This window comes from Ipomoea nil, unplaced genomic scaffold, assembly GCF_001879475.1.
Source record: "Ipomoea nil cultivar Tokyo-kokei standard unplaced genomic scaffold, Asagao_1.1 scaffold1564, whole genome shotgun sequence".
Classification (NCBI taxonomy): Eukaryota; Viridiplantae; Streptophyta; class Magnoliopsida; order Solanales; family Convolvulaceae; genus Ipomoea; species Ipomoea nil.
This window is the reverse complement of record NW_017617992.1, coordinates 526,164-551,935: the sequence shown is the minus strand read 5'-3', so window position 1 is coordinate 551,935 and position 25,772 is coordinate 526,164. Positions and strand designations below refer to the sequence as shown.

At 41.9% G+C, this 25,772-nt stretch overlaps 2 protein-coding genes across 2 annotated transcripts; both read right to left on the bottom strand.

Moving 5' to 3' along the window:
- Positions 1 to 14,343: 14,343 nt before the first annotated feature.
- LOC109189823 lies at positions 14,344 to 15,051 on the bottom strand. The gene has a single exon (XM_019340451.1). It carries the CDS (start codon positions 15,049 to 15,051, stop codon positions 14,344 to 14,346), a length of 708 nt encoding a protein of 235 aa, XP_019195996.1.
- A 6,705-nt stretch (positions 15,052 to 21,756) lies between these two features.
- LOC109189822 lies at positions 21,757 to 22,464 on the bottom strand. The gene has a single exon (XM_019340450.1). It carries the CDS (start codon positions 22,462 to 22,464, stop codon positions 21,757 to 21,759), a length of 708 nt encoding a protein of 235 aa, XP_019195995.1.
- Positions 22,465 to 25,772: the final 3,308 nt, after the last annotated feature.

Genomic DNA, 25,772 nt, shown 5'->3' with positions numbered 1-25,772 from the left:
GCTTGGTATAACTGTTGTCTATGCTTAGCTCTATCTGTCGAGTCTACCCCTGTTTTAAAAGCTAGAATTCGTAGGATATATCTTCATGTTCAAAATGGTTTTCGTATACCTATATATATCTCTATATGCATTGTATTTCAACGCGTTGGAGTGGGTTACCAGCATCTCTCACTGAACAGATATATTTGGCTTTCAGGCACAGACGAGTAGATCACTGGAGCGCACTAGAAGCATGGGGCGTAGCTTAGATAGTTTTCCCTTTCGGCCTGCGTGCCATGATTTAGTATTGATACTGATTGAGGGTTTAGAATTTAGCCTCTGCACCCGAGTTCTCTAGCTCGGGTGTGGCATAGCACCCCGTACTCTTTGTATCGTATTTTGGGATTTAATGAGATTCTATCTTTATTATATAAGTTTTAAAAGTCTTGAAAATCTGGGGTGTTACAGGTAGCATATCTCGTTTCGCATAAAGGCTTTGTGAGAATGTCTGCAACTTGATTCTCCGTAGGGATATACTCGATTTTTAGATCTTTCTTTTCAACATGATCCCTTATGAAGTGATGTCGAATGTCGATGTGTTTGGTTCTTGAGTGAAGCACCTGATTGTGAGTGATCGCGATTGCACTAGTATTATCACAATAAATACTAACGTCATCACAATTTACTCCGTAATCCTTCAGTTGTTGCTTCATCCACAATATTTGCGCACAACAACTCCTTGCAACAATGTATTCGGCCTCGGCGGTACTAGTTGCGATGGAATTTTGCTTTTTGCTAAACCAAGAAACAAGCCTTCCCCCCAAGAACTGGCATGTCCCGCAAGTGCTTTTTCTATCTATTTTACAACCTGCAAAATCCGCATCTGAAAAATCCGTTAGAGTAAAATCTGTACCTTTAGGATACCATAATCCTACGTTGATCGTTCCTTTTAGATATCTTATGATCTTCTTTGTTGTGGTGAGGTGGCTTTCTTTTGGATTTGCTTGGAATCTCGCACACACTCCCACAGAATAAGATATGTCTGGCCGGCTTGCAGTGAGGTATAGTAGTGAACCAATCATTCCTCTAGATTTCGTTTGATCGACATCTTTTCCATCTTCGTCTTTGTCTAGCCTTAATGATGTACTCATAGGAATTTTGATCGATGATTTTCCATCAAAGCCAAACTTCTTGATCAAGTCGCGGGTGTACTTGGCTTGATTGATGAAAATTCCTTCTTTCATTTTTTTAACTTGTAAGCCCAAGGAGTAATTTAGTTCACCCATCATGCTCATTTCAAATCTTTTCTGCATAAGCTTTGAAAACTTCTCACACAAAGAATTGTTAGTGCTTCCAAATATAATATCATCAACATATATTTGCACTAATAAAATATGATCACCATCTTGTATTCTAAAGAGAGTTTTGTCTACTTGGCCTTTGGTGAATCCACAGCTTATTAAGAACATTGACAAGGTATCATACCAAGATCTTGGTGCTTGTTTTAACCCATACAATGCCTTTTTAAGTTTGTAGACTTTGTCACCTTCGCCTTTTACCTCAAAACCTGGGGGTTGTTCGACATAAACTTCTTCTTCAAGTAATCCGTTCAAGAATGCGCTCTTGACGTCCATTTGGTAGACGGTGAAGTCCTTGTGTGCAGCATAAGCTAAGAAAATTCTTATTGCTTCAAGTCTTGCTACGGGTGCAAAGGTTTCATCAAAATCTATTCCTTCTTCTTGCGAATATCCCTTTGCAACGAGCCTTGCTTTATTCCTAACAATTACGCCGTCTTCGTTTGCTTTGTTCCGGAAGACCCATTTTGTTCCTACAACATTATGATAACATGGTCTTGGAACAAGTTCCCAAACGTCATTCCTTTTGAATTGATCAAGCTCCTCTTGCATGGCGTCAATCCAACTCGAATCGTTTAAAGCTTCGTCCACTTCCTTTGGTTCAATTTGAGATAAATAGCACGTGAACAATGCTTCCATGGTTGAGGATCTTGTCTTCACGCCATCGCGTACATTTCCAATGACTAAATCTGGAGGGTGATTTTTGAGCCATCTCAAATCTGGTTCAAAAGGGTGCATGATACTGGATGGGTTTGCTGGTTGAGAATTGGAGGGATCTGTTCGAATTTCAGCATTAATTCCTTGGTCTCCAAGTTGATCTTCAACATCATCTCTAATTGGTTCTCTAACTGGATCTCCAGCCTCATCTCTAATTGGATCTCCAACCTCATATCTATTAATATTATAATTAATTGTGCCACTTGCACTTTCTGGATGAGAGATGGGATTTTCTAGAGAATTGGTTTCCAGCTCATATAAACCCTGCAAAACATCTTCACACGTATCATTAATATCACCAAAATCAATTTGACACCTGTTACCATTTTGCATGTCATCCACGTCTAGTGCAATATTTTTGACGTGTGATTTTTCATCAAACACCACGTGTATGAACTCTTCAACCACCATTGTTCTTTTGTTTAATATTCTGAATGCTTTGCTGGTAGTCGAATATCCTAGAAAAATTCCTTCATCTGCACGCTCATCAAAAGCTTTTAGATGCAATTTATCATTAATATGAATAAAACATTTGCATCCAAAAATATGAAAATAATTAATGTTTGGTTTTTTCCCTTTGTATAATTCATATGGCGTCTTCTTGTACTGCTTCTGAATGATGCTTCTATTTTGTGTGTAGCAAGCGGTGTTGATAGCCTCCGCCCAATATCTTTTCGGGAGACCGGATACACTAATCATCACTCGTGCGGCTTCTTTGAGCGTCCGGTTTCTTCTTTCGGCAATGCCATTTTGTTGCGGCGTTCTTGCGGCAGATAATTGTTGAGAAATTCCTTGTACATCGCAAAATGATTGAATCATGCTATTCACGAACTCGGTTCCACGATCGGTTCGGATGTTTGATATTTTCATATCCTTCTCATTTTGTAGTTGCTTCAACAGCTTTGGTAGCACTTACTCAACTTCGCTTTTCTTCTTGATGAACACGGTCCATGTGTACCTGGAAAAATCATCAACAACAACAAGAGTATATTTCTTACCACTTACACTTATTGGATCGACCGATCCAAATAAGTCCATGTGTAGTAAGCTTAGCGGTCTTGACGTTGACTCTTGCGTCTTTGATTTGAACGACGATTTAATTTGTTTTCCACGTTGGCATGCGTCGCACACTTGGTCCTTCTTGAAGACAATATTTGGTAAACCTTCAACAAGATTTTTCTTTGCAAGTTGATTGATTGTCTTGAAGTTTAGATGGTTGAGCTTCCTATGTCATTCCCAATTTGCTTCATTTGAATTTCTGGCCATTAAGCATACAGACTCTTTGCTTGTGCTCCAATCAACAACATACATATTTTTCTTCCTTGCTCCAGTGAGTACTACTTCCTTTGTTGTTTCATTTTTGATTAGGCATTTATCTTTGGAAAATTCCACAAGATAGCCTTTATCACACAATTGACTAGTACTCAGCAAGTTGAACTTCAATCCTTCCACGTACGATACATCTTCAATTTTTATTCCATTTCTTTCAATTGTACCAACTCCTTTGGTAATTCCATAATTTTGATTTCCTCCAAAAATCACTTTTGGTCCATCGATTTTCTTCAAATTCACTAGATAAGATTTATTTCTCGTCATGTGGCGGGAGCAGCCACTATCGATGTACCAAGTATCCTACAAAAAAGATTAATTATTTTTAGGTACCCATTCTTGCTTGGGTCCTTTGTTGTTAGTGATTTTTGGTAGCCAAACCCACTTAGATCTTATTGAATTAAGATATGGTGGTTTGTAACCATTTGAGACTTGATAATCATAATTGATTCTAGAAAATATTTTTGGTGCCTGGTTTTGAAAATCATTTTTATACTTTGGCACCTGGGAAGAGGATTGTTGTTTTGGTCTATAAAAAGCATTAAAACAAGGTTTTTACAACCAATCCTTTTGAGTGGGATAAAATCTCCCAGCTTTATTATTTCTAGAAAAGCTTCCCTCTTTTCTATGAAATCTATTTGCACTTAACTCATTGACATATCTTTTGTGCTTGTTGAATTTTGAATGCTTAGCCGTACGTGGTTCGGCCTAGCAGTATTCATTTTTGCACTTGATTGATAGCCAAGTCCTCGTTTCATTGTGCTATCCTGACTTTTCACAAATTTTACCACTTGAACTTTATAATTTAAAGTAGTAGCAAAATTAGTCAGTTTTGGATGGGTTTGAGAACATGTGGAGTCATAACCAATTCCGGTTCTATCTCCTGATGGCTTTTGCATGTTTACCATTTTATCCATTATTTTGGACAAATTAGTGAGCGTAGCAATGGTAGCTCTTAGATTATGTTCTCTAACCTCTCTAGCTTTACACTCTTCTTGAAGGCAAATATTTTTACTCTTCAAGTTACTCACTTCAAGTAAAGCATCTTGCAATTTTTTATTCATCTCTTCTTTTTCAAGAATTAGAATATTATTGCACTCCTTGAGTTGAGAATGAGTGGCTAAAATCTCTTGCCAATTTCGCATTAGATTGCCAATAGATTCACGAGAAAATGAAGAACTAACTGGAGTAAAAGAATTTGATGTTACCTCTTCTTCCTCTGCTCCAAGAGCCATTTGACAATCTTCACTTGTACTCAACTCATTTTGATTTGCATACTAGCGCCGTATCATTTTCCGAGCTTGAGCTTTGGTCGCTTGATGATTCATCCGAATCATCATCTTCATTCGGCCCATTGCTAACTAGCGCCTTTCTTTTGTCACGTTTGAATCTTCGATCTTTGTTATCAAATTTATTCGGTGTAGATTCAACATTTTTGCCTTGATATTTGCTAACATAGGATGCGGACAATTTATTTTAAAATGTCCGGGTTTGCTGCAGTTGTAGCATAGATCGTTCATTTCATCAACTTTTTCTTCATTCGGCTTCCATGCGGCATTTTGATTTCCACGAGAGAAATTTTGATTTCTTCGTGATGAATATTTGTTGTCTCCTTTTCGCATGAATTTCCTGAACTCTTTAACAAAGAGAGCAAATTGTTCATCAGTCATAAAATCAATATTATCTACTGACCTGGAGGTTGACGGTTGTTCGGCCAATAGAGCTGGATTTCGAACTTCATAATCTTCATCATTTTTGGCCTTCATTTCGAACTCATATGCTTTAAGATCGCTAAACAATTTGTCGGTTGACAACGTTCTTAGATCTCGGTGATCTCGCATAGCCGTAACCTTCATGTCCCATGCGGATGGTAAGCCTCGTAGAATCTTGAGATTAATTTCTTTTTGGCTAATCTCTTTGCCAAGATCATTAATCTCTCGAAGAATTTTAATCATTCTTGCTTCCATATCAACAATGCTTTCACTTGATAGCATTTTGAAATCTTCGAACTTCTTCATGGCTATCGTGAGCTTGTTGTCCTTTTCTTGTTCATCACCTTCACCGATCTTGATGAGAGTATCCCAAATTTCTTTCGCGGTTGTGCATTTTCGAATTTTTGGGAATATTGTATCATCAACGGTTTTGAATAGAATATCATTAGCAATATTGTCAAGAACCTGCATACGAACTTTCCAATCATCAAATTTATCAAGTGAGAACAATAAATTCTGTGCCAAATCTTTATTCATTTTCACGTGGGAAAAGAATAATACAATCCAATCACACACTGGTAAAATGGATCTGTCTAGCAGTCAGAAATAAGGTTGACCCAATTTGGTAACTTGCTTTGAAACAAATTGACCCAAATAGACTGTAACACCCCCACAAAACAACAAAACTTAAAACGAGTCTTAACACATGCAGATTAACAACAAACACTAGCACAGCGGAAGATAAAAAGATAACTTGATAAAAGGAATCCAAACGGGGTGTTATGCCACGTATACCACACTTGGCATACGCTACGGCGACAATCTGCAAGTGTAACACTATCCCAAAAACAACAAACTAAAACAATCTAAAGACATTGGCACACAGGCCTCAACAACACTGTCTAAAGACACAGGTGCTAAGCTACCGGCTCTAGAACATCGCGCTCGACTACGCATCACCTGAAAGATACAAAGATAAGTCAAAAGATGCTGGTAACCCACCAATACCGTTAAGTATCATAAATAGGTAGATATATAATATGAAAACCATTTTCGAAACGGAATACATATATATAAGTCAAAAGCCAAGATCAAAAGACAACACAAGACTCACCACTCACAAGGATAACACCGAGAACACGTCCCAACCATAAAGGTTAACCACACAGAAGGATAAAGACTCACCCAATGGCAACACATGCCAAAACACCACACCACAAGCCTCTGTGACTACACACGTCACGAGAGAAGAGAACTCACCACAACAACGGCTTCACAAGCCCTCGTGACATCACACATCACGAGTTGATATGCCTTCCTTATGCCCTGTTCCAACCTTATGGCTACCCCCAACATTGTACCTTTGGTGCCTACCATTACCTCCAGAAAGCTCCTGTACAGCCAAGTCCAACCTTATTCCTCCGGGACCGTCGTCCCCCACCTATAACCACCAACGAAAACCCACCAATTCACGGCAACACATGCCCGGATAACACAATGTTATCCCCCAAACACGTGGACTCAGCCACAACTCCATGAAATCACGTCACGACCACCACGAGGACCGCTGCAATACCTTGGGGACTAGCGTCCCATACCACTAATCGTGCAATCCAGGTAAAGCCACACACGCACCACCACTCACACGAAACAAGCAACGAATTGAAAAAGAGGTACGAAACATACTCAAACAAGAGACAGGTCACCACCCATCGACAACAATGACGCTAGCATTTGGATAATCACTAGCAAGCTCAACAACGAGGAAACCCAAGATAGTTCCGAGGAACACACAAGACACCACACGGTTCAACGAAACACAATGTTGAACACTTAGCACGATTCACAACACCAAAGATCCTACATGGATACCTACCATAAGGCTCTAGACCTACGAAACATCAAGAAGACGCTCAAATAGTTCCACAAAAGAACAACGGAAGGCCAAAAGATCAAAGACCAAGACAAACGAAACACGGGGAACAAATCCCATCTCAACTCCAACGTGTTCCTCGCGAGTGGACCCACGGGTAGGCCCCTACCCGTGGTTCTGCCCACGGGTACAACACCCACATTCCCGTGTACCGGCGGGTGGGCGGCGGGTAGGGCTCTCCCCGCCGTTCCGCCTGCTGGTACACGCTCCTGTGTCAAACAATCCCTTCAGGGATTTTCTCCTCCAAACACAAATTCAAGTCCAAAAAATGCAAAATCTCACCAAGCACAACAAAATGACTTGAACCAAGGAAAATGCCAAGCAATGGCACAAAGGAAACCTAAACACAAGCTCTAATTATGCAATATCACAAGATAAATGCATAAACACTCACATTTCATAGCAAAACACATGTAGAAGCCAAGAAATCATATATAGGTAAGCAAAATAGGTTTTGTAGAGCATGGGTTACCTCTTGAAGACCAAAAAACTCTTCTTACACCACAACAAGCTCTCGACTAAGCTCACTTGCCAAACCCACTTCAAGATCAAACCAAAAGATCATAAAGATCCAACCTTTAAGAAAAAGACAACCAAGATGGAACCAAAAAGACTAGACAAGCTTAGATCTTACCCTTCTAGATGCCAAAATAGAGGAAAGATTGTATCTTGGGAGCAAAACTTGGAATCTTGACAAAGGCTTCTTTTGGCTTGAAGAACAAGCTACTCTTGTTTTCTAGAGAGAAGGTAGAGATATTTTCTAGGAAATGTAAGGGAATGAAATGAAGAAGTCTTCTAGGTTTAGGTTACAAAACTAGCTCTTGGTGAAAAGACAAGGATACCCTTACTAACTCTTAGAAAGTGTAAGGAACAAGGGAACTCCTCTCAAAGCACAAGGTACAACACCACTTAAAGATTGACTAGTCAAATACTAGTCCTTGAGTATCAAAAATCAGGATTTTAGGAATCAGTTCCTCAAAAGAAATAGAATTAATTACTCAATTAATTCATGGTTTGGAGTGTGGATTTTTGGGGTGTCACGTAGACAACTTGCTCTGATACCAATTGCTGGTCCCAAAGGGGTGTGGTAAAAGTCTAGGGGGGGGGTGAATAGACTTTTAAACTTTTCACGAATGCAACAATTGCTAAGGCAACAGAGATATCAAAACTCTTAACTAGATTGTTAGAGTCTTGTACGCAGCGGAATAAATAAATACGAGTTGTGTGATTGTGTCAAGTGTATCCTCGTGAAAGCAGTAAGTAAATAAAGCAATAAATGACACAAGGAAATTTATAGTGGTTCGCGAGGTGATGTAATCCTCCTACTCCACTTGCTCTTATCATCCAAGAACAATTCACTATATCCACCACTTCTTGGTTCCTAGATACAATGAATTTCCGTGATCTAGTGCTTTGATCACTAAGCCCACACTAATCATGCCCAGTGCCTCCAACACTGCTGCTTCGGATTTCACAGCTCCGTGCTACTTTCCAGGATTTCACAGCTCCGTGCTACTTTCCCCCCGTCTTCCACGATCCGGTCGACGTTCCCCTTAATCTGGTGCTTTGATCAGCAAGCCCACACCAATCACGCCCAGTGCCTCCGACACTGCTGTTTCGGATCTCATAGCTCCGTGTGACAATCCGGGATTTCACAACTCCGTGCTACTTTCCCCCCGTCTTCCACGTATCCCGTGATCTAGTGCTTTGATCACAAAGCCCGCACTAATCACATCCAGTGTTCTCCAACACTGTTGATTCACTTGCTTGTAGAAAAACAAGTTTCACTGACTTTCCAACTTTGAGACTTCTTGAATGGATCTTCAATATGCAGCAAGTCTCTCAATGATGAAGAATTAAAACACTCTTGAATATTTTCTCTTTGAGCTCTTTAAGTGTTTTTCTTACTTAATTATATTCTCACTTTTGAGTATAGCACTTGTTTGTATGTACTGCTTGTTGCTTATGTTGGAAGTGAGTTGATCTGCTTCATTCTTCATCCTTTTATAGCTGGTTTTGAGAAGTTGTCCGTTGGAAAAAGACAATCTCAAATTTGAATTTCAAATCTCAGATTTGAATTCTTGTAGCCTTTGGAGAAGATCTGTAGCTTTCTCAGAATATCATATTAAAAATAATATCTTTGACTTTGGAGATATTCCGGCCGTTGCTAGCATGTGGTCCATGTGAAGAGACTTAAAATATTTCTGATGCTGATCTTATCTTCACGTGAAGGCTTCTTAAAATAATTCTGATGTAGATCCATGCCTTCTGGGACTTTCATCTTCTGTGTATTTTATTCTCTCTGTATGGCTACTGATGAAGTGTTTCGGCCAATGAGATCTCTTTATCTGGGTCTCATTTTGATGGTGAGAATTCAATCCTTGATTGAAACTTCATCTCCAACTTCAGCTCTTACTATATATAGCTTTGGAACTTCATCTCCAACTTTAGCTCTTACTATTTATAGTTTTGGAACTTCATCTCCAACTTCAGCTCTTACTATATATAGCTTGATGAGACATCATCTCTTTGACTTTGACTTGCAAACTGCATCTCTAACTTCATCTCATACTTTATATTGACTTGACTAATGATGACTTGACTTTGCAAACCGCATCTCTAACTTCATCTCCATTTTGAAACTGCCTTTGAAACCTCTGCTCCAACTTAGTCTCGAAACCTCTTTTGAAACCTCAGCTTCTTAAACCTCTTTTGAAACCTCAGCTCCAACCGCTGCTCTTACCTTGTCTCCAAGTTCTATTATTTAATTGATTTCGAAACCTCTTCTCCAACTTCACAACCTCTTTTGAAACCTCAGCTCCTACTTCATCTCCTTCTTAGTTTCGAATTACTTGAATTAATTTCGAAACCTCCTACTTCATCTCCTTCGTAGTTTTGAATTACTTGAATTAATTTCGAAACCTCTTTTCCAACTTCACTTAAATTGATTTCGAAACCTCTTTTGAAACCTTAGCTCCTACTTCATCTCCTTCTTAGTTTCGAATACCTCAGCTCTGATTTAAGGCTTCTTTATAACCTGAGACCTTGCAGTTTATACATCAAGCTTTCATCCATCTCGGTTGTACGGATTATTGGTTATTATAGCATTCCTCTTGATGTACTTCTTTCTTTCCATAGATGCTTGATCTTCAAGATAACTTAATGAATTTTGGTTTGCTTCTCGTTTCTTCGTATGAGTTTCATCAGTATGACTTCTTACTTGAGTTGGGCGTGTGGGCTTATTTTAGTATACATATTATATGCATACATCTTCTTCTTCGTATTTTTCCCTTTCTTCATATTTGTCAATTTTCCTTTCATGGTCTATGACACGCCTAGACTTAACAAATAAAATTGGGGATTCTAAAATACAATTTGGCATATCAAAACTATTACAATATATTCCTAACACCCATGTCTCAACAAAACCTCTTTTCTTCGCTATAATCTCCTTCCTTGGCCTCGTTCTATATGCTTGTGTCTTGATGAATTCCTCTATGCTATTTGTGATATATTCTTGATGATTGATAAGATGATTTATGTGTATTCTTGATAATCTTGATGATCTTGATGTTGAAAAGAGGTTCTTGATATTGATGTGATGATTGTTGACGAATCATGATAATTCTTGATAAAATATGGTTTTGATGATTTGGGTGGGATTAGACCCCTAGGTTGGACTGGGAATTTGTGTTAGGATGTTCTTGATATATATTTGGGTGGGAATTCGCATGTTCGGGTGTTGTTTATGTTTAGAAGTTGTAATAGGATGAGTTCTTTGTGATTCTTGCTTTTGATCCATTAATTGCTTACGTGTTGTTAGTAATTGCGTTTTAAAGTGTCCAAGCATGGTTTCGGGTTCCACGAAGGTCCCCGGGACGAAATTATGGTAAAAGAGTCAGTGGGGTGTAGGTGGGGGTGGGGGAACCCGCTGCCCAGATATCACCGCCGGGCAGCGGGTAGCCGCCGGGCAGTTGTCTGTCCGCCGGCAACCTGCTGCCAGAACAGTGAATTCCGGCGGGCAGCCGGCGGGTGGCCCCCACCCACCGGCTACCCGCTGGACCCTACCCCACCCCGGGTCTTCGGCTTCCCCGTTTGATGTTCCCCACTCCCCATGGTGTCCCAACGGACCCCGTTTGTCATGCCCAAGTCTAGTTTGATATTTCGGTTACCGTTCGTAGGATATATAAGTCTTAGGAATTGCATGTTAGTTAAATTGGTAACCCGTTGACCTAGGTGGAAGTTATATGAACCATTAGGGCTATTTTTAGTATAGATGATCACACGTAAGTTTATTTATTTGTCTTTCCCTTCCCTATGTGCTACTACGTGCTACTATGTGTTATGTGATGCATGATGCCCCAATTTGGTTGCGATCAAATGGGATGTTTCTGAGCTGCGGTTCAGAAGTTGGCTGCGGTCAAATTGGTTACTTATGAGCTGCGGTTCATTCTCCTGGCTGCGGTCAGTGATTCACTTCTTGGGATGCGGTCCACATGGGCCTCGGTACTATGACCCACCAGACCTGAACGCGCCAGGATGCTGTGTAGGGCCAATAAGCCGAGGAAGGCTGTAGTCCACCGATCCGAGTAATCGGGCGGTCTGTAGGGCTACGGCTGGCTGCGACCCACCGGGTGATGGGACGACGGTGTGTAGGGCCATAGTCTCCGAGGATCTTCGCCCACCGAATGAGTATAGCTCCACAGTGTGTCGAGCTTGATCCGCTATGGTCCACCGGATGTACCCATTGGCGGTGTGTAGGGTCGTAAGTCCCCCCCTGCAAAGGGGATCGCGGTCTACCGACTGGGTGCGTCAGCGGTGTGTCGGATCGTGATCCAACGTTGAGTTCATCAGCGGTTCTCAAAGGGTTGGTTGCGATCAACTCCCCTCATATCGTGGTACTGAGGTAGGGTGCTGCGGGGCCGTGTTAATGCTATAAGCATTAACCCTCATGTTCGAGGCATGCGATTGGTCCCGTAGCGCCATCGATGATTATGTGATATAAATGGTGATGATGTGGTTGGAATTGGAGAATGATCTGTGACCTTAGATGCGTATCCCTTATGATGTTAGCTCTACTTAACTGTTTATTATTGTTTGATGTGCTTGTCCCTATTTGCTGAGTCTATTCCCGGCTTTTAAAATTAGTGTCTCTTAAGTATATATCTTCCTGCTTCAAAATGGTTTTCGTATATCTATATATATATATCTATCTATAATATATTTCAACGCGTTGGAGTGGGTTACCAACATCTCTCGCTGAACATATATATTTGGCTTTCAGGCACAGACGAGTAAACACTGGAGCGCGCTAGAGATTTGGAGCATAGAGTAGTTAGTTTCCCTTTCGGCCTGCGTGCCATACTTATGTATTGACATTATTGTGGATTTTAGATAGTTAGCCTGTGCACCTGGGTTCTCTAGCTCAGGTGTGGCATAGCACCCCATGCTCTTATGTTATAATTCAGGATTTAATGAGGATTTATCATTATTATACAAGTTTTAAAAAGTTCCAAAATTTCGGGGTGTTACAGAGTTGCCGCATAGTCCACTTCCGGGAAACTGCAAAAGAAAACAGAATGCGTACTGTAGTCGGCTTGACTACTGGACTAAAGGTTTGAAAGAAGTCCTCTCCGGCGACTTGGTTGAAACCCTTAGCAACGAGGCGCGCTTTGTAGCGCTCAACTGAGCCATCGACTTTCCGCTTGGTGCGAAAGACCCACTTGCACCCGATAACATTCATGTTGGGTGTTGGTGGGACCAGTCGCCATATGTCATTATGTAGCAAAGCGTTGAACTCTCGGTCCATGGCATCACGCCACTGTGGGTGACTAACTGCTTGAGTGTAACAAGTGGGGTCAGCAGCAACATTTGCTACGGCTAGAGCCTGAAATTGTTCGCCGGTGCCGTGAGTCATAAGGCGCAACCGCATCACATGACCTCGTTGAGGTGGTTTACTTATTGGAGGCCGCTTACGGGTTACCCGAACAGGAGCAGATGGGCACGTTTGGACACTGGGTCCAGCTGGTGGAGCGCTATATTGAACCCCTTGCATGACAGGACAGGTAGCCCAAGGTACATCTTGTGCTGCTGGTGCGGTTGTTTCATACACAGTGGGATCAGTGGCAAAGGGGAAAACAGCCTCATCAAAACGCACATGGCGACAGATGTAGGTCTTTCCCGTGTTTAGGTCCATGCATCGGTAACCTCTAAAGGATGACGGATAGCCTAAAAAGACACACGAGGCTGAGCGATACTCTATCTTGTGCCGATTATATGGCCGTAGATAGGGAAAGCATAAGCACCCAAAGACCCGTAGGAAAGTGTATGTGGGCGGAGTTTTATAGAGGCGGTAGTATGGAGTATCAAACTGTAGGGCTGACGAGGGGAGACGGTTGATTAAGTATGTAGCTGTTTCGAATGCAGAATCCCAATGCCGTAACGGGACTAAGCCTTCGGCTAGTAGAGCTAGGCCCATCTCGACAATGCGACGGTGTCGGCATTCTACCCGGCCATTTTGTTCATTCGTATAGGCACATGATTGCCTGTGCAATATTCCTAATTTGTCAAAGATAGCATGCAAATGGCGGTATGCGCCACCTAAGTCAAACCGAATGGACTTAATAGAACGTGAAAACAAACATTCTACCATCGTCCGAAAAAGCTCAAAAACCTTATAAATATCAGTTTTGAGTTACAGAGGATAATACCGACAATAGCGGGTATGATCGTCTATAAAAAGAACGAAATAACGAAAACCCCCCGCAGAAACAACGGGTGCGGGGCCCCAAATATCAGTATATAGAAGATCTAACACATTGCTACTAGAATGAACAACTCTATCTAAAGGAAAATGCGAGGTTTTTCCAAGCTGACAGGACGAACAAATGGTCGAGTCACTCGATTTATTTGTAGAAACTGGGCAATTATGCATAACTCGCTGAAGAGCTTGATTATGAGGATGACCCAATCGGCGATGCCACACTTGAGAGGACGCCCGAGCTGTTATGAATCCAAAATGTGACCGCGGGATGGAAAGTGTGTACAACCCCCCGGAGCTAGGTCCTTTAAGCAGAATTGTTTTGGTGATGCAATCCTTGACAAAAAAAAAATTTGGATGGAATTCAAAGAAACAATTATTATCGTTAGTAAATTTGTTAACCGATAATAATGAAACTGACAAATCTGGAACATGTAAGATATTAGATACTCGTAAAGATTTAGATACGAATGGAATGATAGCATGACCAACATGGGCAACACCTAGACCTGTGCCATTACCCAAGCGTAAGACGTCCGAACTGGTGTACTCCTCGGATTAACTCATCATCCTAGCATCCGGCGTCGCATGAGACGTGGCCCCGGTATCCGGATACCACGGAGCCATATCTGTCGCGGAATCAGCAGTAACAGCCACATTGGCTTGTGGCGGCGACGGTGGTGCGTCGGAGTAGCGGCGATAGCAGTGCAAGGCAGAATGACCATTCGCACGGCAAATCTGGCAGCGCAGCCCTCCTCGGCCACGCCCTCCGCGGTTCTGTCCTCCACGATATCCACCTCTGTTCTCTCCGCCACAAGAGTTCCGGCCACCTCCATGACCGGACTGTCCGCGACTCCTACCAGCATACATAGTCGACGGTGATCCAGTCGGCAGTCTCGCTATTCCAGTAGGAATTTCATCCGAATGGATGAATTGTTGTGCCTGAATGTAATCAGCCAATTGAGGAATTGAAACCGCATTACCCGAAACAACGAGGGTGGCGGTCATTGCCCAGAACTCCGGGCGCAATCCTTTGAAAACATATAGGTTTTGCTCTTCTAACGACATTGGCCGGCCGGCAAGAGCAAGGTTCTCCACCAACTGTTGAGCTTGGCCGAGATACTCTGATGGTGATAAATCGCCTTGACGCAGAGATTGAAACTGCCCCAACAAATTGAGGCATCTCACGCGTGTGGATGATCCGAGAGCAGTCTCAATGGCGCGCCATACTCCTCGAGAAGTCGTCTGACCCACTGCTAAATACATTACCTCCTCCGATAAGGAGGAAATTAATAAGGATAAAATAGATTGGTCCTATTGGACCCAGGCTCCGTATGCCAGATTCACTGTGGATGACGCAACTTCATCGTTGGTCGCATCAGGGGATGGCTGGATGATCGGCGCCGGGCAAGCGATGTAGCCTTCCACATACCCGATCAGGCCTTGGCCACGGAGAAAAGGCACGATCTGAGTCCTCCAGAAAAGGTAGTTGCGGGAGTTGAGTTTGAGTGAAACAAAGTGATGGGCGGAATTGAGGGAGGTTGGGGTTGCCGGCGTAGGAATGGTGGTGGCCGTGAGTGTTCTTTCGGAGCCTGAGGTTGTCATTGTCCACGGGAAAACGGAGAGGGAGAGAGAGTTTTGGGAGACTGGCTAACTGATACCAGATGAGTTTAGGAATTATGTTATTCATTGACAAAGCGATAAGATTTACATAATATACTATCAGTAGATAGTTCCTATACAGAAGGCTACTGAAGAGGTCTACACAACTAACATTTGGCTAATAATAATAATATATGCTAATACCCGAAACCACCCGCTGGAACCTCCCACTGGTACAATGTTGGTTGGCTTCCGTTTTATTGTTCCATTGTGTATTTGCGTGTATTTATTAATATCTCGAAAGTCTAGAGCGATATATTATAAATCTAATGGTTAGGATTTGGAGTTTTGAATCTTAATTAATATCATATATTGCTATTCGTTGGATTATTCGATGAAGTTGATGATGTTCGTATGTATCCTTGTGATTACTCTTTGGTTGTGTATTAGCATGTCGTTCCTTGATGCTAGTATGGTTTCCTTCTGATAAACTTCGCTTACTTCTTGATTGAAATGGTAACTTGAGCATACATATTCGTCGTAATCTTTGGTTGGAATCATTTGATATCGTTGTGTTGCCTTTGGAATGTCTTTCTCGTATCTCATTCTTGAATTCCATTGAGTTTGGATTATCGTTATAAGCTTGTATCATCGTGGTGCCTATCTTGATGTGTAACACCCCGAAATTTTAAAACTTTTGAAGACAATATAATAACGGTAAATGATCATAAATCCCAAAATACGTTTATAAGGACACGGGGTGTTATGCCACACCTGAGCTAGAGAACTCAGGTGCACAGGCTAAGTTCTAACAATATCAATCAGTATCAATACAAATCATGGCACGCAGGCCGAAAGGGGAGAACTATCTAAACTACGTCCCAACCTCTAGCGCGCTCCAGTGATCTACTCGTCTGTGCCTGAAAGTCAAATATATCTGTTCAGCGAGAGATGCTGGTAACCCACTCCAACGCGTTGAAATATAATACATATAGAGATATATATAGATATACGAAAACCATTTTGAACATGAAGATATATCCTACGAACTCTAACTTTTAAAACAGGGATAGATTCGACACATAGAGCTAAGCACAAACGGCAGTTATAGCAAGCATATATAGTTCGCAACAGGCAAGGCAGATAAGGCTAAGCATAATCAATAATCATAACCCAACATAAAATATCCCCAACGTAAATCCCGTCGTCACATCGCCAAGATACTCATAATCACAACTCATCCATATCTCATCACATAAGCACACTATGTTGGCGCCACAGGACCAATCGCATGCCCATACATGAGGGTCAGCGCATATAGCTCTGACACGGCCCCGCAGCACCCTGCCCCGTCTCACAATACGGAGGGGTCGATCGCAACCGACCGATGAATCGCAGCTCATCATAGTTTGATCGCAACCAAACAGTGGACCGCAGCCCAAGAGTATGTCATCTGACCGCAGCCAGGAAAATGAACCGCAGCTCAGGTAGAACGGTGGACCGCAGCCCTATATAATATTTATATACCTGACCGATCGCAACCGGCCTGGTTAACAGTCAGTATGGTTCTCAACCCTTCCGACTGCCCGTATAATCCATTTGATCGCAACCAAACGGTGGACCGCAGCCCTATATAATATTTATATACCTGACCGATCGCAACCGGCCTGGTTAACAGTCAATATGGTTCTCAACCCATCCAACTGCCCGTATAGCCAATTTGATCGCAACCAAATTGGGGTATCATGCACACATAACACACAGCAAGCACATACAACCCACATTAGCACATTAGGAAGGGGCAGAAAATGTATAACAAAACCTATGCGTGATCCTTCACATACTAAGAATAATCCTAAGGGGTTCATACTTCTTTCACCTAGGTCAACGGGATACAAATTCAACTAGCATGCAATATATAAGACTCATACAACCTACGAGCGGTACCCGAAATATCAAACTAGACATAGGCACGATAGACGGAGTCTGTTGGGACACCACGGGGGTCGGGGGAACATCAAACGGGGAAGCCAAGATCCCGAATTGGGGTGCAAACCAGCGGGTAGCCGGTGGGTGAGGGTTCACCCGCCGGCTGCCCGCCGCCGTTACTGTTCCGGGCAGCGAGTGCCCGGCGGGCAGCTGCCCGCTGCCGGGACTGCCTATCTTGACCACGGGTAGGTGGCGGGTCCCCTACCCCCACCTAACCCCCACTGACTCTTTTTCATCAATTAACGCCCCGGGATCCTTTGTGGAACCCGAAACCATGCTTAGACACTTTCAAACGCAATTGATAACACACGTAGACAATTAACGGATCAAAATCAAGAAACATACGGCACATAACCTATCATGCTTTTCTAAACATAATTAACACCCGAGCATGCGATTTCCCACCCAATACACCAAGAGTAATATCATACGATACAACCTAGGGTTCTAATCACTTTTAAATCATCAAGGACACAATTCATCTTCTAATATCAAGATTCGGTAAGAATATCACATAAACACCAAGAACATCCTACAATCATCAAGAACATCATATAATCATCAAGAACGTCATATAATCATCAAGAACGTCATATAATCATCAAGAACACCATAATTATCAAGAACCTCTCATCATCAAGATCACCCATGGAATCATCACTCCAATCGTCAATAATAATATCACAAATCATCAATAAACAATAATATGGGGAAGTCCTAAGAGGGGAATCATAGCTATAAAAATAGGTTTTGTTGAGACATGGGTTACCTCTTAGCCTTAATTGATTCCTTGGCTATGAAGGGTCTTTCTTTAAGTTTTCTTCTTTCTTGATTTCTCCTAGGGGAATTCTTGGAATTCTTGGTGTGGTGAGAGATTATTGTGGTGGGAGTTCTAGGTGCCTCCTTATGTTCCCTATTTATATATCTAAGAGTCTTACTTAGGGCCTAATTACTATCGGTTTGCTAACTCTATTCCTTTTAGGACTAAGGAGTGGGTTTAGGGATAAGGGCCCATAGACTATGGTGGGCCTCTCCTAATTAATTATTGTGATTTAATTCTTTCTTTTGGGTAATTGGTTTTAGGGATCGTAACACGGGGTGTTACACTCTCCCCCCCTTACAAGGGGCTTCGTCCCCGAAGCCCGGTGTGTTAATCCATTCTTTCACCCCTAGGCATCTCGCATCTTGGCCTCCCGGTTAGGAATGTGGCCCCACGTTTTGCCTTAGCTGGGGTAGGCTGGACTTCTGGTGGTGTCGTGATAGGAGGGTTTACCTCGGTCTCCTGCTCCTGAGCTGGACGCCCCGCGAGTACCCAGGGTGGCCTCGATCGCTGCCACCCTCTGATCTAGTGCGCGTGTCGTACGGATCAAGGATGAGAACCCTTCCTCCCTGATTTGGTTCTGCCGATTGAGTTGTGCGACTATGCGCTCATTGACCGAGCCCTCGTTTTGTTCCCTTGGGTTCCCTCCCGATCGTGGTGCACCGATGGGTTAGGCTCGTCATCCTCCTCCTGTTCCTCATTTCCCTTCAAACCCCCACAATCTTGCATCGCTCGTTTGAGCTTCTTGTTGGAGATGTCCAATCCGTCGACCAATTCCCTTCGCTCTTCCTCGGGTTTAAGGCAAATTTCTTCGAGGGTGAGGTGAAGTCCCCCTTCGGTGTAGTAGATATCGTTGCGGCGGAGGTTTTGGGCATTAAAAACCATGCCATTTGCGGTTTTAACCTCGGTTTGGCTTAGGTCTACCCCCTTCTTCTCCATGATCCAACTTAGGATCATCCTGTAGGGTAGGCTAAGCCGGTTGTTTGTCTTGCAAAACTCCATGTGTTGTAGCATGAGGGCCGGCAGGTTGAACTTGATTTTATGTTTCAAGAGGTAGGCAAAGGCGCACTCTAAGCTTTATCACCCTGTTTGGTTACTACTAGATGTTGGTAGAATTCTTTCACCAATTCGGGGTACGTATCCCCCCTTGATGGCGAGATACGTATCCAAAAGCCCTTGGTGTTTAAGCATATCAACCAATTCCGGAGAGAATTGGTCGGGTTCGAGGGCTTTACCTCCGATCACGGTGTAATCGGCGTTGTTCCATTCCGAGGTGCGGGTTCCGAGGGGCTTTTTCGGCATCGTGAAGCTTTTCTTGGTCGTGAAATTATCCGGTGAACTTTTTCGGTGATTTTCCGGCGAGACGGCGGTGGAGCTCCGACACGTTTTTTTTTTTCCGGCGAGGCCCTTGGCGGCGCGGCGTTGCGAGGGATGTGGCGGTTAGGTAGGTTCGGGGGTCGGCGCGACGAGGGGGCGACGGCGTGGCAGTGGCGTTGGGCAGCGGCAGCGGGTTGCAGCTGGGTGGTGGTTGGGTGTGGCGTGGGTGACCTCCGGGCGAAGGTGATTGGGCGATGGTGCGTCGGTGTGGGACTGGCGGGAGGCGGGAGGCCGGTAGCTTAGCGCCTGTACCTTTAGATTGTGTTCTTGTGGCCTGCGTGCCAATGGTGTTAGACTGTTTGTAGTTTGATGTTTTGGGATAGTGATACACTTGCAGATTGTTCGCCTTAGCGTTTACTGGGTGTGGTAGACGTGGCATAACACCCCTGCTTTGGATTTCTTTTATCCAGTTTCCGTTTTCTTCCGTTGTGCTAGTGTTTGTGGTAATCTGCATGTGTTAAGACTTGTTTTTAGGTCTTGTTTTTGGGGGGTGTTACAAAAGTTATTGTGGTGTGTATTCTAGGTGCCTCCTATGCCCCTATTTATATATCTAAGAGTCCCAATTAGGGTCTAAATGGTATGGGTTTGCTAATTCTATTCCTTATAGGACTAAAGTGTTGGTTTTAGGTATAAGGGTCCATGGACTATGGTGGACCCTTCTTAATTAATTGATGGAATTTAATTCTTTCTTTTGGGTGATTGATTAAATAATTAATTGGTTTAGAGGTCGTAACATGGGGTGTTACACTCTCCCCCCCTTAACGGGAAGCTTCGTCCCCGAAGCTTTGGTTTTGCTGAGTTGACCTTCTTCCCTTATTTTATGCTTTCGTCTTGGTTACCTTGTGTGAAGAGTTCTGGGAAGCGTTCCTTCATGTTGTCTTTGAGTTTCCATGTTTCCTCTTTGGCACCGTGGTTGGTCCAGAGGATTTTTACCATTTCTATGGTTCGTTGGCGAGTGGTTTTTGTCTTGGTGTCCAGAATCCTTACCGGTTTCTCTTCGTAGGTTAGTGAGTCGTCCAGGTCCACGGCCTCAGGTTGTAGCACATGACTTGGATCTTGTATATATTTCTTTGGTTGGGATATGTGGAATACGTTGTGTACTCACTCCAGTTCGGTGGGTAGGGCGAGGCGGTAGGCCAGGTCCCCGACTTTTTCTATAATTTCGTAAGGACTGATGAATCAGGGGCTGAATTTCCCCTTTCTTCCGAACCACATCACTCCTCGAGTGGGTGAGATTCTTAGCCAGACCTATTCCCATGTGGAGAACTCGGCTTGCTTCCTCCCAATGTCGGCGTAGGATTTTTGTCGGTCCTGGGCGGCCTTCATTCTTTCTTGTATGTATGTGACTTTAGTAATGGTGTCTTGTAGGTATTGGGCCCCCAGTGCCACTGGGCTGACCAGGTCTTCCCAGCATAAGGGTGTCCTGCATTTTTTACCGTACAGTGCTTCGTAGGGAGCCATGCGGATGCTTGTGTGGTGGCTGTTGTTGTAAGAGAATTCGATGAGGTCCAGGTGTTCTTCCCACCTCCCTTGGAAGTCTAACATGCAGGCTCTTAGCATGCCTTCAAGAGTTTGAACGGTTCTCTCGGTTTGACCGTCGGTGGTGGGATGTAAGGCAGTGCTTAGGCTCAGCCGCGTCCCCATGGCTGTTTGTAGAGACTTCCAGAATTGTGAGAGGAACCTGGGATCTCTATCGGACACGATGTTTTGGGGGACTCCATGGTACTTCACCACTCGGTTTATGTAGGCCTTAGCTAGTTGTGTCATCGTCCATGTCCAAGATCACTTGTATTCCATCCAGCCTGAATTGTATCAGGTTTCCAGGGAATTCCACCCCTTCGATGGTGATCATTATATCTTTGTGCATGCGGTCACGTTTTATGACTTCGCTGGATGCCACCTTGACTTGCAGTTGTAATCTGGTGTTGGTGTTCAAGCCGAGTTGCAAGGCGAATTCGGCTGCTATGAATGAGTTGGAGGCCCTTGAGTCAAACAGTACAGTGGCACGGGCGGCGTGTACGTGGAAGGTTCCGGAGACTACGTTGTCATCTCCGATTCTGGACTTGCTCATGGTAAGGATCCTTCCCGGAGTGTTTACCGTTCCCCTTGTGGGAGCCGGTGTTAAGGCTTTGTGGGGCGAGGTAGCCCTGGCAGTCTTTGGTTTTCGAGGGGGGTGGGGTGTGTTATTTTCTTCGATTTTTCTCTTGTGCCCTAGATGTGTTTCTTGTGGGTCGCTCGGTATTTGTTGTAGCTGGAATGCCTTGGCATAGGCTTCTTCGAGAGTTCTTGGTTTGCGTAGGGCTAGGGCCTTTCCGGCTTTCGAGGTCGAGGCCCGTCATAAATTTCTCGATCTTGGTTGACTCTGTAGGTACTAGCTCGGGTGTGAGGCGAGCTAGTTTGAGGAACTGTTGGTAATACTCTGTGATTGGGGTTGCTCCCTGTTTTAGGTGTAGGAATTCTTCGTATATGGCTGCCCTTATGTGACTAGGGTAGAACCGCTCCCGTAAATGCTCTTTTAGGGCCTCCCAGTTGAATCCGGGTTTTTGCTTGTAGCTGGGTCCATTGTGGGCCCACCAGAGGTCAGCCTCGTGTTTGAGGTAGAAGGATGCCGTTTCTACTTGGAGGCCTTCTGGGCACCCTACTGCTTTGAATATTTTGTCAAAAGTTCTGATCCATTCCTCGAGAATTGTGGGGTCTTCCTCCCCTGAGAAGGTAGGCGGTCGGTGTTTGGAGACTTGGCGGTCTACTTCTGAGTTTCTATTTGGTGGTGGTGGTTGTAGGATTGTGTTGCTCAATGTCTGAGCAACTTGGGCAAGATGCTGCAGATTCCGAATCAAGGATTCATGCGTGGAAAGTCTTGGTGTCCTTGCCTGTTTCCTTGTTGGTGCCATCCTGGGGTTTACAGGCCGATATTATTTTGCATCCTTACCCTGATGCCATAAGTGTAGGGGGAGTTCTTTAAATTAAGTGTGAATTAGTGTGAGGGGAAGGTTAGGGGCTCACAATCTCACCGCGTGTCCTAAGATTCCTGGATCCTAAGTTTCTAAATACCTAGAGTCCAAGCCTAATGTCCTAAAGTTTCGTCTTGAAAGTCTAATCATAGGGTCAAACTTAAGCTCTGATACCATCTGTAACACCCCGAAATTTTAAAACTTTTCAATCTTATAATATGAAAGCAATTCTATTAAATAAATCCCAAATGGAGCATTCTAAACATAAGTGTGCGGGGTGCTATGCCACATCTGAGCTGGAGAACTCATATGCATAGGCTAAACGAACTAAATATCCTCCATACATCATCATGGCACGCAAGACGAAAGGAAAAACTATCTATTTAACCCAAGATCTTCTAGCGCGCTCCAGAGCTAATCATCTGTGCCTGAAAGCCAAATATATCTGTTCAGCGAATGATGCTGGTAACCCACTCCAACACATTAAAATACAATATAGTTATATATATATATACGTATATATATATATATATATATATATATATATTGGAAAATCATTTTGAAGCAGGAAGATATATACTTAGGAGACTCTAGCTTTAAAAACCAAGAATAGACTCGACATGTAGGGATAACACATTAAACAGTGATAATCAATTATATAGAGATAATCATCATAAAAACATGTATCTAAGGTCACAGTTCACTTTCAAATCATTCACATCATCATTCAATCATCATCTTTATCACACAAGCACACTTTGGTGGCGCCACGGGACCAATCGCATGCCCCAAACATGAGGGTTAGCGCATATAGCTCTAACACGGTTGTTGGACAATTTTTAATTAAATGTCCTCGCAAGTGCACGAGTCACTGTAGTAATAGGGTGCAATAGCAAGGGTCGAACCCAAGAGGAATTGATAATATGCAATTTATAATCTTAAAATTAATTAACTTGATAATTTTAACATGCTAGAAACGAATATCAAATATAAGAATCAACTCAATTGCAAAACAATTAAAATCAATGCTTCAAAAGCTAAAAATTGAGTAATTGAAAAGCTAATCAGAATGAACAAGAAATTGCTACTGACAATTAAACAAAGTTTAGTTAAAATGTAAAGTACTAATTACGAGTGCAGAAAGTGGTAATTAAAGCTTAGAAATTTGGCATAAAAAACTAACAGTTAACACTACCAGCTTCATTATCAATGGTAATCTCAATTAACAACCGTACTTAAACCTTCAGCATTATAATTAACAAAATACTTAGCATTAAGCACTGTGATCAAGACTTGTTATTAAATATGCAATTAAGCTCTACATTCAAAGTTTTGAATTAAGAGATTTCCAATCACAAATAAAGAGCAGATTAAGGAAAAGAATGGGAGCAGATGAAATCAATACTTTAACTCTTACTTAGCATTAAGCATGGTAATTAGCACATGGTAATTTGCACTATCACTTAAATAGTCTGTAGTTAACAAATGAAAATAAAGGCTAACTTTGTTGCTAACAATTACGAAACCAATACGCCCAGATTAAGGAAAAAGAAATAAAGAAAGAAGGAAAATAAAGAAAGAACCAGTATATGGAATTGAATGCGCTCAAACTAAACTCCTTTCGCTGCAAACCAGAGTTCGCCGACCAGAATTGCGGCGAACCACTAGAAATCCCGAAATCTCCGAACGGCCGTTGGGTGAAGAGTTTTGGGGATTAGATTGGTGATGAAGAATGGTGATGATGACGAATGAATTTTGTGTAGGTCGGTGCTCCCCTGGCTTCTTCGGAATTGCTTCTATTTATATTGTCTGGACTCAACGATTTCTTCCAATCTTCCGCTATTCATTCGGATCGCCGGAAGAATTGATTTGCAAAATATGGTTCTGGTCTTCTAGGAGCTTTGCGCCTTTCTCTCGTAGGAATTGACTAGCTAATATAATCTATCTATTAAATACTAATAATAATAATAATAATAATAATAATAATAATAATAATCTACAGGCAATAAACTATTAAACTGACAATTATAATAATAAAACAAACTTAATAACAAAAACAACCCAAAATTAAACAATATTAGTAAAGCTAAAAAAATATAAAATTAATAAATAAAATTGATATAAAATAAATAAATTATTGCAACTTAACTATTAAAGATTATTTAAAATAATAATAAAAATAATGTTTATCAAATCTCCCCACACTTATTTATTTGCTTGTCCTCAAGCAAAGATATTATTAAAAGAAAATATAAAGAAAATAAAAATAAAATAAAAATAAAAATAAAAATAAAATCAAGTATTAGAACGAACTTTATCCAAATAGACTTTCAAATTTATTTGCCTCATCAATGCAAAATAAATGTCAACTCAAAGAATGCATAAAACAATTGACTAAAAATTAAAACCTTTAGCAGCTAAAATAGATATAAATTTTTGCTCGTGTGCTAATACCCTTATATGAGCTACACAAAAACTCAATAGAAAAATATGAAAACTTCACAAAATACAACCCAAGCCAAATTCAGCAATATTCTATCATAGTGCAGGTGCAAAACGTGAAGGAAACAAGGATCAATGCATTTATTAAAAATTAAAACGCAATTGCTCGTCTCTTCCAAAGTTCACTCGTTATTTTTCGATTTTGACTTTTTCCAAAGAGAATTTCCCAAAAACCTCGCCATTTTACGCCAGACTTGTTTGGGTTTTCAATTTTGTGTGTACTCATAAACCAGACCACAACACTTATTGATTTATTTATTATACATGTGTATAGGTGTCTGATTCAGCGGAGTAGAATCTCTTAAATTGTTGAAAATAGAATAAATAAAACACTCATTTATATTTTTTTAAAAATGTTCTTTTTATAATCTTTTCTTTTCACCTCACTTATGCCATACAGATGATCCTTGAACCAACACTACACCACAATTTACAGCACTCAAAAATTATTTAAGAATTTGAAAAAGGTAATACAAAGTGAAATCAACATATAGATTATTAAAGAAATTGTATAGAACATATAAGTGTATTTGTGATTTTCATATTCTATTTATTTTTTTTTTTTGTTTTTTTTTTTTTTGCTTTTTTTTTTGTTTTTTTTTTTTGTTTTGATTTGACAAAGATATAAAATTAAAGAAATTAACAACTAGTCAAAAGCAATATACACACTAAGAGTTGACAAATACATGCATTATTTTCATCATAGGCTATTCAAAAGGCTCATTGGGTAAAAGTTTAAGTTCATA

Excerpts from the sequence above, each read along its gene's own strand:
- LOC109189823 (XM_019340451.1), bottom strand. The coding sequence starts at position 15,051 with ATGTATTTAGCAGTGGGTCAGACGACTTCTCGAGGAGTATGGCGCGCC.
- LOC109189822 (XM_019340450.1), bottom strand. The coding sequence starts at position 22,464 with ATGGCACCAACAAGGAAACAGGCAAGGACACCAAGACTTTCCACGCAT.